The sequence below is a fragment of the Callospermophilus lateralis genome, chromosome 17 (genome assembly GCF_048772815.1).
Source record: "Callospermophilus lateralis isolate mCalLat2 chromosome 17, mCalLat2.hap1, whole genome shotgun sequence".
In the NCBI taxonomy this organism is placed as follows: Eukaryota; Metazoa; Chordata; class Mammalia; order Rodentia; family Sciuridae; genus Callospermophilus; species Callospermophilus lateralis.
Window position 1 is genome coordinate 71578601 of NC_135321.1, and position 14164 is coordinate 71592764.

General features: G+C 36.1%; 1 protein-coding gene across 2 annotated transcripts in view; it reads left to right on the plus strand.

The window, feature by feature from the left end:
- The window catches only part of Slc71a2 (solute carrier family 71 member 2), a 63870-nt gene that overhangs the window by 24612 nt on the left and 25094 nt on the right, over positions 1-14164 (plus strand). For both annotated transcript variants that reach the window (XM_076837362.2, XM_076837363.2), the window contains exon 3: positions 7579-7641. In XM_076837362.2, coding sequence (XP_076693477.1) covers positions 7579-7641 — 63 coding nt within the window. The remainder of the gene's footprint in view (positions 1-7578; positions 7642-14164) is intronic.

The window sequence follows — 14164 nt, forward strand, 5'->3', positions numbered from 1 at the left end:
TTTTTTTTTTGTATATTTTAGTGTGTGTGTGTGTGTGTGTGTGTTGCTAGGGATTGAATCCATGGCCTTGTGCATGTGAGGAAAGCACTTACCAACTGAGCTATATCCCCAGCCCTATCTTCTTTTTTAATGCAGGAGTTTGCTATTTTCCAATTTCTAGTCCTTGGCATCTTGAGTCCATCATCCACCATGGCATAACTGTTAAAATGTTGATTTACATGTGCTCTTTTTGTTTGTTCATTTTTTTCCTTTACTAAGTGGACAGCATTCTTTCTTGTTTCCATCAAGATAAAAAAAAAAGTGTTGAGAGCATAATTTGGCAGTCCAGAAAAGTGCATATGTATTAATATTTTTGACAGTCTGAGTAACCCTACTTTCTAGCAACGATTAGGATCTATTTGAAACAGTGTAGGCAGTTTACTTCTTAGTAAAGTCATTTGCTCCTTGAGATTTGTTGCCTTTGTTATGTAGCCATGACCTAGCTTACAGTTTAGTTTGTTTATTAAACAGAAAGGACTTACCCCTAAACTTCTGGAACAAATTTTTAAAACTGGCCTTACCTTCTAGTAGTAGGAGTTGTGGTGATGGTGGTTTATACTTAAAAGTTGACTTTTCTCTCATCTTATGTTCCTGCCTGACATTCTGCCCTCTAGTACAAACATGCATCCTCTCAGAGTCCCCTGACTTCAATTTATTTTAAATAAAGTAATCTGATCAATTTTGGTATCTTCATAAGTATTTAAATTGGGCACTTATTTTGATAAAGACATGCTTAATGTTAGTTCTTATAAGTAAAGAATTTTATTTCTTGTAATTTACAGATTCTATTTGGCAAGCTGACCTTGAAATCCTGCTAGAGATTCAGGAGTTCAATATTCCCCACTCCCTCATCCTTTTCATGTGATGGCCTGAAAATCCAAAGAATGCTTTTTAAACACTTTTCTGCCACATTCAATTTTTGTTCCCTCTCCTTGCTGACTCTCAAGATAATGTGCCCATTCCTTTCATCATTCAGTGAACACATAGTCTGTCTTGTCATCCTCTTTTTTTGCTTTGTTAGCCAGCCCTCCTGTCTTCTTCGCTTAATCATTGTTTTGTTTTTGTTGTTCTTTTGCTTTGTTTTGTTTTTGTTTTTGAGTTAGGGTGGCTGGTAAAGGATAGGACTGTATGCTAGGAGTTTTTGTCACAATACACAGGCACTTCATTGGATAATTTGCTCTTCATGTGGAAAGGAAGTAAAGGAAATGCTCTTAATAACTATAGTCACACGGAGACTATCTTGCTTTCTGGAATCACAAGATGTCCCAGGTTCACCTGGTGATTTACTAGTGGTTTTGTGAACAAAGTGCCCAAAACCTGCCTGTTTGTGTGCTTGATAATTATTAAAATAAGTACCACCCAGTAAAGTATCTGTAGTATGTTAACAATATTTGTTAAATCTTTGCCTTCTCTTGCACAGCCAACTATGATGCTGTAATGATCATTAACCAAACAGATGCAGTGAGCTTTGCTGGGCATTTGTTTCTGTACTGTTATATACTTTCATATCAGCAAACAAGCAAGTGCTTAAAAAAAGACCTCTGCTGATTTCAACAATATAGTTACAAGAAGTACTGACATGACAAGACAAGGAGACCTTCCAGTGGTTACCATTGTCTTAAAATTTGGGATATGAAATGTTTTAGTGTGCATTCCCATTTTGTTAGATTTTTTTCAATACTTTCATATCTCTGACTTCTACATCCATTTCATCTGATGAGAAGACGAACATTAACAAGAATTGTCTTTCCTCTTAGGTCTCACAGGTTTCCACACTGTCCTTGGTCTATATCTGGCTTACTCTCTGCTTTCGTACTGTTTCTGTGATAAGAATGATTTTTACATTTTTAAATGGCTGATTATTTTTAAATACCACAAAATATTGTTAACATTTTATACAGATAGTATTGTGTCTACTCTGATATATCTCCATTCTGATGTTGTTGTTCTTTCTGAATTTTCTTCTGTAATCAATTCTTGAAGACTTTCTTGTGTGTTGCTTCATTTGGTGCAGGTCTATAATTGTGCAGTGTGTTGTTTGTAATGCATGTAGTATCTTAAATCACTTGGGGAATATTTATACTTACTTTAAGGCTTGTTTGTTTCCTTTCATTATTAGCTGGTGGAGGTGAAGTAGATTATTTTTTCCTTTTTTTGTGTGTGTGTGTCCTTTTTGTTATTTTGAATGGTTTACTTTACTTTTTTTTTTTTTTTGCTAAATTTTGTGTATCTGTAATATTTACAAGTAAAAATACAGATTAGGGATTGAGAAATAAAATGTCTTCTGGGGCCAGGCAAGTGGTGATAAATGCATGAGGTGGGGTAAGAGTGTGCTGTGCTGTGGTTGGAACAGCAGCAGCCACAATCTCTTTACTCAGCCAATTAGCAACATGGTAATTTTAGATCTTCTGGGATCCTATGAGAAGCTACAAATCATGGATGTTGGTCAAATCTTCTGAAATTCACACGTTGACATTCACACTTTAAAAAACAATGAGTCAAAAGTGCATTACCCATCAGTTTACAGACGTATATGTCTAAACACATTTCTGGTAGCTTAATGCAGGGACTGGTTATGGCTCTGGATGAAATGTGGGTACCCTGTGATTTCTTTAGTGTGTTTATAGGGCGTTGTGCCAGTTTGGCCAGTCATAAGTAATCTGCATCACTATCCTTTTTAATCCCACCCCCTTTAATCCTGCATGTGTCCTGCTTAGAAATCCCACTTCAAAGAACTATACTTGTGATTTTTATCATGGGGTCATTATGAAGGTCTGCAGCTCTGAGAACAGGATACCAGCGAGCTTATTTTGTGATCTTTTAATAATACATTCACTTGTGGCTGTTTCCCCCGCCCCCCCATCCTGATGGAGGGTTCTTCCTAGGTTCTGGAAAATTTATTTCTTCAAAGGTCTTCTCTCCCCCCTCAAACATTACTTTGCTTCAACTCACAGGTTTTGTGTCAGCTTTTCACTATCTACTCTGGATCATCCAGAAGTACCTCACTATTCTTGGTTTTCCAGGGATGTTATAGGTTCTACTTGCACATTTCTTCTGTTTCATTATTGGAATAGAGAAACACAGCTGTGGGCATGTGTATGTAATGTGTAGGCATATGTTTATATATGTGCAGATATTTCTTAGTTTTTTTGCATTGGAAAACAGTTCAATTCTCAAAACTTTCTAAGTTACTTTTTTGTTAAGTGGTAAGCAAATTATATTTTATGTTTACTGTAATCCTTTTTTTTGTTGTTGTTTTAAATAAGATGCCTCCATTGAGATTTTCTTATAAAAGGAGATATTAAAAATAAAACCCTTGATCTTATCTATTTGTTGAACCTTCTGTCATTGGGTTTACTTTATTCTTTGATAAGAGTTCTTATCTTTTTCTTTCTTTCTTTTTTATCCCCCCCAATTGCACTCAAGTTTGAACACTTGGCCTTGCACATTCTAGGCAAGTGCTCTACCACTGAGCTATATTCCCAATCCTTTTTTGAGATTTTGAGGCATGTGTCACTTGATTGCCTAGGCTGGCCTTGAACTTAATCTTCTTGAGTAGAAGATTAAGATGTGTGGTTACAGATGTGGGCCACTGCACCCAGCCAGTTATTTTCTTTTGTAGTTAAATTATATGTATACTTTGAGTTTTTAAATTTATCATTAAAAGTTTGAGTAGAGGCCAGGCATGACGGCGGATGCCTGTAATCCCAGCAGCTCAAGAGGCTGAGGCAGAAGGATCATGAGTTCAAAGCCAGCCTCAGCAAAAGTGAGGCACTAAGCAACTCAATGAGACCCTGTCTCTAAATAAAATACAAAAGGGCTGGGGAGGTGGCTCTTTGGTTTTGTGCCCCTGAGTTCAATGCCCAGTACACCCTGCCTCCCCCTCAAAAAAAAAGTTTTGAGTAGAATATTGTGTGTTTCTTTACTGTTACTTTATTTTATGATGAAAGTTAGCCGTCTAAAAAATGTTGTATATACTTATTTACTGTTGACTTGTTTTATTTATCTCTCCAATTGAAGATTTTATTGTTTCCCTTTTGGGATGAGGGATAGGAAACAGAAAAGCTGTTAAAATACAGATTAACATGTGAATATAGAAATTTTTTAGATGAATTAAATAGTGTGAGTTGACCAGATGGGACCAGATGGTCCCACAGTGCTGAAAATCATAGTGGATCTAGTGTGTTTAATGTGGAGCTCAATGAATGTGCGCCATTCGTGCATGGCTGTGGTTCTGCTAGACTTAAGTGATTGTCTCTGCTTCCTAGGTTGCAGCACTTGCACAAAGAGGGTGCATGTTCAGATCATTTCCATGTAGAATTGTTATAGGGAAGGTCGAGGTTGGAGGGTGAGTATGGAGGTGGGGGCAGGGAAGAATCAGCACTGCTGTGCCTTTGGTAGGTGAGGGCAGCCCTGGAGTTAATGCACTGTTCAGCAACAGCACTTCCCTCAGCTCTGTTTCCCACTGACAAGGACTAAGAGGAAGCCATTGGGTAATAGAGGTCTCAGAAATGTCTCCAGCTTCCTACCGTTGTTGGTCCAACTCAGTGGAGTATGGAAGGGAGAAATGTGGGACCAAGAGGTAATGGGATAATAACTGGCATACCCAGGATCAGAGACTTTTTTTAATATAAATATTGCTAGTTTTGCTAGTTTGCTGTATTTTTATGATGCACATAGCAAATTCCTATCTTGATCAGTATTTTTTAATTTTAAAAGAAGAATGTCTATATCCCTATAACCCATGTTTTGTTGGTTTTTTTTTTGGTGGCGGGGAGGGTACTGGGGATTGAACTCAGGGGCACTGAGCCACATCCCTAGCCTATTTTTTATTTTATTTAGAGACAGGATCTCACTAAGTTGCTTAGCCCCTCACTTTTGCTAAGGCTGGCTTTGAACTCATGATCCTTCTGCCTCAGCTTCATGAGACTCGGATTACATACAGGTGTGCACCGCCACGTCCAGCACCTATATTATTTTGGGAAGATTTTTCAGAGAACTTTGATGATATTCCATTGAGATACTCAATATCCTTTATTTGTGTTTCTTTCTCCTGAGTATAAACAATAATGTTCAAATACTAAGATTGGAAATAATTTTTGAATGGATTTTAGTTTCATTTTTTTAAGACTTTATTCTTTTTTTTTTTTTTTTTTTTTTTTTTTTGTGAGGAGGATACCAGGGATGCTTACCACTGAGCCACATCCTCAGCCTTTTTTTTTAATATATTTTATTTAGAGACGGCGTCTTGCTGAATTGCTTAGGCTTAGGGCTAAATTGCTGAGGCTGGCTTTGAACTCAAGATCCTCCTGCCTCAGCCTCGCCTCCCCAGCCACTGGAATTACATGTTGGCCACCATGCCCAATAAAAGACTTTATTCTTTTCTTTTTAAATAAAAGACTTTATTATTTTCTTTAAGAGGAGTTGTAAGTTCAAAAGAAAATTGAGAGGAAGGTACAGAGGTTTCCTATCTTTCTTGCCCCAGTACATGTAAGCCTCTGCCAACCATCATCATTCCCCACCACAGTGGTTCATTTGTTATAGTTGATGCACCCAGAGTGACACATTATTATTACCAAAAGTCCATAGTTAACTTTAGGGTTCACATTTTGTGTTCTTTATTCTGTGGGTTTTGACAAATGCATGATGATGTGTAGCTACTACTGTAGTATCATACAGAGTAGTTTTACTGCCCATTATTCTCCGTTCCACCTAGTCATCTCTTCCCTATTCACAAACCCTGGCAACCAGTGTCTTTTTATTTTCTTCATAGCATTGCCTTTCCAAAAAAGGTCATGTATTTGGAATCATGCAGTACAATAATCTTTTCAGATTAGTGTCTGTCACTTAGGAATATGCATTTATGGTTCTTATGTGTCTTTTCATGGCTTGATAGCTCATTTTCTTCTAGCCATAGAATGTATTTACCACAGTTTATTTATCCATTCACCTACTGAAGGACATTTTGTTTGCTTTCAAGTCTGGTAGTTTTAAAGACTACTTTGAATATTTCTGTGCAAATTTTTATGTAGATGTAAGTTTTCAGCTTCTTTGGGTAAATACCAAGAAGCATGACTCCTGAATCATTTGGTAAGAGTATGTTCAGCCAGGAGTGGTTTTGCATGCCTGCAATCCCCTCAGGAGGCTGAGGCAGGAGGATTGTAAGCTCTGAGCCAGCCTCAGCAACTTAGCAAGTCTCTGTCTCAAAATAAAAAAATAAAATAAAAAGAACTAGGGATGTGGCTCAGCAGTTAAGTGCCCATGGGTTCAATTCCCAGTATCAAAAAGAGTATGTTTAGTTTTCTAAGAAACCACTCAGTCTGTCTTCCAAACTGGTACTGTTTTGTATTCCCACTAGCAATGAATGAGAATTTCTGTTGCCCCACATCTTCATTAGTTTTGGAGTTGTCAATATTATAGATGTGGGCCATTCTGATAGGTGTGAAATGGTATCTGGTTTTAATTGCATTTTCTGATAACATAGTATACTGCATCTTTTCATATGCTTATTTGACACCTTATATATTCTTTGGTGGCAGGCACATTTTTTAATCAAATTGTTAGTTTTCTTATTGTTGAACCTTAATTCTTTATAAAGTTTTAGTTAACAGTCCTTTATGAGTTTGTTTGTTTTTTTTGCAAATGTTCTCTCAGTCTGTGGCTTTTTGTTCTCTTGACAGTGTCTTTTACAGAGCATAAATCTTTTAATTTTAATGAAATCTATATTATTGATTTATTTTTTCATAGATTGTGCTTTGAATGATATATCTAAAAAGACATGGCCGAGCTGAGCATGGTAGTGCATGCCTGTAACCCCTACTTTTTAGGAAGCTAAGACAGAATCTCAAGTTTGAATGTAGTCCACAAAAAAAAAAAAAAGTTTTTAATCATGTGTTCTATATCTTAGAACATAGTAAGCATATTCATTTTTAAAGTCTGTATTGGGTAATTCCAAAATTTGACATTTTGAGGGATCTGTTTCTATGTGATTTTTTTTCCTTTTGTCTTGTTTAGTGTTTTTTCCTTGCTTGTAGACTCTTTTTCCTTTTGTACAAGGTTACCTGTGATTAAGTGCTGTTCATTTGAAAAAATACATGTATGATTGATTTGAAGCCTCAGTCATGGCTTCTTTAGAAGTGATTTTGAGTTTTCTAGGCATCCGGAGGTAATTTGTATAAATCTAAGGCTTGTGATTTTTCTGAACTACCTAGGTGTTATGAAACTAGGTCACTGAGTTTGTATAAACCTTTGAGGGCATCTACTTAAAGTTGTTGTTAGTTGAGGGTAGAAGCCATTGAATGATTCAATTTTTGTTACAAATGTTTAGTGATAAGCAACTTTAAGTGCTGGGCTTACCTTTTTGCCTCACTGTGTTATTACCTTTTCATGTCTTTAAGATTTTTTTTCTGCATTTCATGTAGTATTTTATAATTTTTTATTACAGGGTTCATCTTATTTCTGTAGCTTGCCATTAGTAGAAGCAGAAATCTTTCCTTTTAATTTACATTTGAATATGTCTTGATGTTTGTTTTTTTGTAGGTTCTACATGAAACATTTCCTCAACACACATTCCTCATGAATGGTCTCATTCAAGGTGTAAAGGTAAGAACAATTTTTGTGTGGTTCGGAATGAAACAAAATTATGAATTCTTAAGTAGTTCAACTTTGGAGATTTAAGTGATTCTTAGGGAAGCAATTACTACTTGCTCTGGAGACTTTAAATTTTTAGTTGACTTATCAAAGTCAGACTAAAATCAACACAAATACATTAGTCATAGATTGGTTTACTGTTAAAAATAATGTGAATACTTTACAGGCCTCCTTTTATTTTTATCAGATAGACTTTGAGTCTGAGGCAGAAGGAAGCATCAGAATTCAGTTGGATATTTATTTAGTTTTACTACTTGATTTAAAATAGTCTTAATTCATTATCTCAATTTTAATGTGATATGTACCAGAAAAGATGATAGTAAAGTCTGTGGGTATAAGGTCTAATGTGCCCTTCCCAGCTTAGATACTGTGAATCTGTTTATAATTATGCTTTATGCATAACAACACACTTAAAATTGTGCCCTAGTAATTTGTTGAATTCAGCCATAGAAATTTGGATTCCCAGCTTTGAGCAGCATCAACTTTAATTAATATTATTTATTCTTTGCCTGTTTTTGGAAAGGATTTGAGGATACAGTCAGTTTAAATAAAGTTGAAAGAACAAATTTTTAATACTCAGTAAGAGAAGGAAGAATATCATTAAGAATGGTGTGATCACCAGCTTATGAGCACGGTAGATTAAGAAAAAAAAAACTAAAATTCATGAGAGAAAAAAATTGATAAAACTATAGTTAAGTGTATCCTTAAATACAGTAGTTCTCAGGAAGGTCTTGTGGAGAAACTATTTAATAAAGTGTGTTTTATGTGTCTGGTTCTGCAAAATAAAACCAACTGAGTCTATAAAGATGAGCATGATGCCATGCTTCCACCAAGGAACATCCACAGTGTTATTCTAGAAGATAGAAAAGAAAAGGTATTGGGCTGGGATTGTGGCTCAGCGGTAGAGTGCTCGCCTAGCACAGGTGGGACCTGGGTTCGATTCTCACATAAAAATAAAGGCATTGTGTTGTCTCCATCTACAAAAAATATTTATATTCTCATTCTCTCCCTCCCTCCCTCCCTCCCTCCCCCCCCCCCCCCCCCCCCCCCGTCTCTCTCTTCCCCAAAAAGAAAAGGAAAAGGTATTTCAGTTTATGCATGGGCTTCAATAAGGAATTGCTGAATTTCAATATGGTCTTAAATATTTTTAATAATTGGTTACTGTTTCAGGGTAAAGACATAAAGATTACACTTCTACAGTAAAACATAGCTTTATTAAGATTTCTTAATATGCCTATTACTACAGTGGGAATGTGTAGGGCTTCAGATTGCCTTAGCTTAAAATCTCTTCTCTGCATCTTATTAACTATGTTGACTTAGTTGAATGATTTGACCTCCCTAAACCTCAGCTTGATTATTTAGGAATTGGGAAAGATAAGAGTACTTTCTAATAGGGTCCTTGTGAGAATTAAAAGATAGTATGTATAATAGCTCTTAACACTGTATTTTTTAAAATACTTTTTTTAGTTGTAGATGGACACAATACCTTTATTTTGTTTATTTATTTTTAATGTACTGTTGAGGATCAAACCCAGTGCTTCACACATGCTAGGCAAGCGCTCTACCACTGAGGTACAGCCCCCGCTCAACACTGTATATTCATGTACTAAATACTGAATGTAGCAAAGAAAAATAACGTCGAAAACAAAACCGAACTATTAGAATGAAATATTAGTGAACATTTTTCTTTCTAGTTTGAGGAAGAATTTCATTTTAGAAAAGGAATTCATAAAGGAAAAGAATGAGTTTGTTATGCCGGGCATGGTAGTGCACACCTATAATCCCAGAGGCTTGTGAGGCTGAGGCAGGAGGATTGTGAGTTCAAAGCCAGCTCAGCAAAAGCAAGGCCCTAAGCAACTCAGTGAGACCCTGTCTCTAAATAAAACACAAATGGGGCTGGGGATGTGGCTCAGTGCCCCTGAGTTCAGTCCCTGGGACCCCCCCGCCCCCACCCCCCAATGAGTCCATTATTTTGGCATTTTAAACGTTGGTAAATTGAAACAATCAGCATCAAAATTAAAAGACAAATGAAAAAATGTTATTTGTAATGTATGTAATGGAAGAAGGAATACTCTTCTTGACATGTGAGTATGGTCAGAGTAAAGCCATAAGAAAAGGAACAATATCCCAAAAGGGCAAGGAAAGAAGCCTGGCAGCTTAAAAAAGGCATCGGTGTAAAAATAACCAAAGAAGCTAACTTAAATTAGGTAACGTTATACATCAAATTGGTAAAAATTTTAAATTGACAAGAACTAACTTATTCAGTGTTTGGTGGGATGGCCCCCACACAGTGCTGATAAGAGGATAAATCGGTTTAGCTTTTTCTGGAATGCATCTTTGAAAATACTCATATAAGCTGGGGATATAGCTCAATGATAATGTGCTTTTGTAGCATGCAGGAGGTCCCAGGAATGGATCCCCAGCACTGCAGAGAAAGAGAGAATTCATTTATTTTAACAAAGTAATTTTTATTTCTATAAAGTTATTCAATTAAATAGAGTTACTCAAAGATTCAGGTAGGGGCTGGGCTTGTGGCTCAGTGGTAGAGCACTTGCCTTGAATGTGTGAGGCACTGGGTTCGATTCTCAGCACCACATATAAATAAAAAATAAATAAATAAAGGTCCATCAACAACTAAAATGAATAAAATAAATAAAAAATTTTAAAAAAATTTAGGTAAAGGGCTACTATAGTTTTATTTGTAACAGTAAACATGGAAACAATTAAAATGCCTTAAAATTAAATGAACAAACAAATACATTGTGATACAGACATGATATCGTGTAAACATATAAGGAACATGTGTTTGAAGAACATAATGTGTGAAACAGGACATAAACATAGTTCTGTTTTATTTTAGCATACATGTGTGTTTATACACACACACACACATACACACATACACATATATGTATATGCAGGAAAAATTATGAAAAGGGAATCACAATCACGTGAAGGTTTTTGTTTTGGTTTTTTTTGGTCAGCCTGGCAGTATCAGTCTACTGCTTTCTGGCCTCTCAAGTCCCAGAAAAGCAGTATGCTGATATGTTATCAGTGGTTCATTATGTGTTCAGTGTTCAGTTTCTTCTCTCTTGCTTCTTTCAAGATTCTGTTATACTGTGTTTTGAAACTGAGTTCATCTTGGAATTTATTGATTTATTTTCATTCATGTCTTTCATCAAAATTTGAAAGTTTGCGGGGTCTGAAATGGGCAATATTCCATTATATTCCATGCATGTGTGATTATGGCAAAATGAACCCCACTAATATGTGTAACTATAATGTACTAATAAAAACAGGTAATAAAAAAAACTTGAAGTTTTCAAGCATTATTTCTTCAGATTGTCTCTCTTCCTCTTTCTTTTTCTTCTTCTTAGACTCCCACTGTGCATATTTTAGACTGCTTGATGGTATCCCAGGATCCTTTAGGATCTGTTCACTTTTCTATAGTTGTCTTTCTGTTCTTCAAGCTAATTTCCATTGTTGATTTTTCAAGTTTGTGTATTCTGCCTGCTCAAATTTGCCTTTGAATCCTTTAAGTGACTTTAAATTTTCAGTTATTGGGGGCTGGGGCTGGGGCTCAGTAGCAGATCACTTGCCTAGCATGTGTGAGGCACTGGGTAAGATCCTCAGCACCACATAAAAATGAAAGAAATAAAAGCACACTTTCCATCTACCACTACATTTTTTTTTTTTTAATTTAGTTAGTGTATCTTTCAGCTCCAGAGTTTTTGTTTGATTTCTTTTTTAGGTTTTCTGTCTAGTCATGATATTTCCATTTACTTCTTATATCATTTTATTGACTTTCCCCACACACCTCTTCCTTTAGTTCCTTTAGCATCTTTAAGTTAGTTAACTTTAAAGTCCTTGGATCTGCTATTGGATCTTTTTCAGGTACAGATTCTGGTTTTGTTTTCTTCTGATGATCAGATTCTCCAGGGTTTGCTGGGGGTTTTGTTTTTCTTTTTTCTTCTTTTTTTTTTAAACTGTGGGCCAGGGATCAGCCTGAGATATAGACTTAAGGTATATTCTTAGTCTGTGACTTCCGCTGGATATATGGTTACTTATACTTATTAGTGTATGTGCAGTTGCTTTCAAATATCCTAATCTTTAATATCTGCCTTCAAGAAGGAGAAAACGAGAAATAAAGAGAAAGAGAAAAAAGGGCATTGGACCTATAAGTCCCCCAGAAGATACTTTAGCCACAGTAGGAGGGGCAGTAACAAGGCCTCTTTGCCTGCATTTCTGCTATGGAAGGCAGCAGTCAGTGATCAGATCATAGATCTCTAGTACTTTGGGGAGAATGCTGGCCTCCACACATTGTATGCAGATTATTCCAGAAACACTGCCTAGCTTCCTGCTGTGGGGCTGGGGTAGAAAATGGGCTGCAGTGCCAAGAGCTGAAATTGATAGAAATTAATTATATTTTCCTGGAAATTGTAAGTCTGCAGTACACTGCAGAATTCTAAAGTAATTATTATCACTCAGATTCTACCAAAATTAGTTGCTGCTAGGTGGGAAAACAGATTCCATGTACTTTCTACTCTACCATCTTCCTAGAATTCTATTATTAATTTTTTTCTTACAAAGAAGTAAAACTCTTTAATACTCAATGATTTTGAAATTGTATAAATTAGTATACTAAATAAACATTTGACTATTTTCTGTAAATCATTAGAAATAGTTATTAGTGAAGACAGTAAGAGAATTTTTTAGTATTTTTACAAAAATTTGTATCAGTCATTGAATAATCAAGATCATTTTGTACTGTCATTTGACAGTCCCATACTGCCTTACAAAGCAAGGACTTGCCTGTGTTATTTGTGATGATTATATTCTATTCCATTATACCATAATATATTTACCATTTCCCTTCTTGATGGTTTTCAAACTATTGAAGATAATTTTATACTAAAATTTTTAAAAATCTTACCTTGAATCTTGTGTTGATTCTTAAAATTAGAGTTGTAAAGGTATAATTAAGTTGGGTATTTTTTTAGGATCTTACATATCTTCTAGAGCAATTGTGCCATCTCACAATCCCACCAGTGTTGTGTAATGTCTGTCTCATCATACACTCATGTAGATGTTGTTTTTCAGATATTTATCTGTTCAGTGGCTTGAAAATTATGTTTTATTATTATTATTTTGGTAGTATTGGGGATTGAACCCTGGAGCACTTTACCACTGAGTTACATCCCCAAACCCCCCCCCCCCCTTTTTTTAATTCTAGGACAGGATCTTACTAAATTGACCAACCTGGCTTTGAACTTGGATCCTTCTGCCTTGGCCTCCTGAGTATCTATTGCAGTCATGTGCCACCATTCCCAACTAGACGATCAATTTTACTTTTATTTCTCTGATTACAAATGAAACTGTGTATTTTTACATGTGTTTTGTGCTTAACTTTTGTGAAGTATCATTCAAATGCTTTATTTTTCCAATGGAAATTGTGCAGTTCTTTAATCACTACTTTACAAGTATTTCCTCATTATTTAATAATTTTTAATTTAGTACCTGTTCAACTTAACAGTTATAAAGGAAAAAAAAAATTCTCAGACTGATTCCACTTCTCAGATTCCCAGACTTTCCAGTCATTTTCTGAGCCACGTCCCCAGCCCTATTTTGTATTTTATTTAGAGACAGGGTCTCACTGAGTTGCTTAGCATCTCGATTTTGCCAAGACTGGCTTTGAACTGGCAATCCTCTTCCCTCAGCCACTGGAGCTCCTGGGATTATAGGCATGTGCCACTGTGCCCACCTTTTTCTTTGTTTTGTTTTGATTTGGTAGCACTGGGGATTTAGCATGGGAGTATTCTACCACTGAGCTACATTCCCAGTCTTTTTTTTTTTTTTTTAATTTTGATGCAAGGTTTAACCTAGGCTGACCTCAAACTTAGAATCTTCCTGCCTCAGCCTCCCAAGTTGCTGGGATTTCAGGCATGTTCCACCATGCCTGACTAAAGCAGTCTTTCTTCCTTCCTTCCTTCCTTCCTTCCTCCCTTCCTTTCTTTTCTTTTCTTTTCTTCTTTATTTTATATTTTCTTGGTGCTGGGGATCAAACCCAAGGTCTCACACATTCTACCACTGAGCTATAGCCCCAGCCCACAGCAGTTTTTCTTTTTATGAAATTTAAACATATGACAGAAGTTGTTGTCTGACTAGCAAAGAAAACTTGTATCAGTCAGGGTTCTCCAAAGAAACAAAACCAATAGAGTGTGTGTGTGTGTGTATGTGTGTGTGTGTGTATACACACACACACTCTATTTTATTGTAATGAGGATTATTTTAATGGTTGGCTGTGGGGGCTGGCAAGGCTGAAATTGGTAAGGCATCTAGCAGATTGTCAGCTTCATGTGTTGCTGCTGTAGCCTTCACCTGTTTGCATGAGGCATGCCTACATTACTGAGAGTGATTCCTTTTCCTTAGGGCCAACTAATTACAGATGTTGTCAACACCAACACCTAGACTGGTG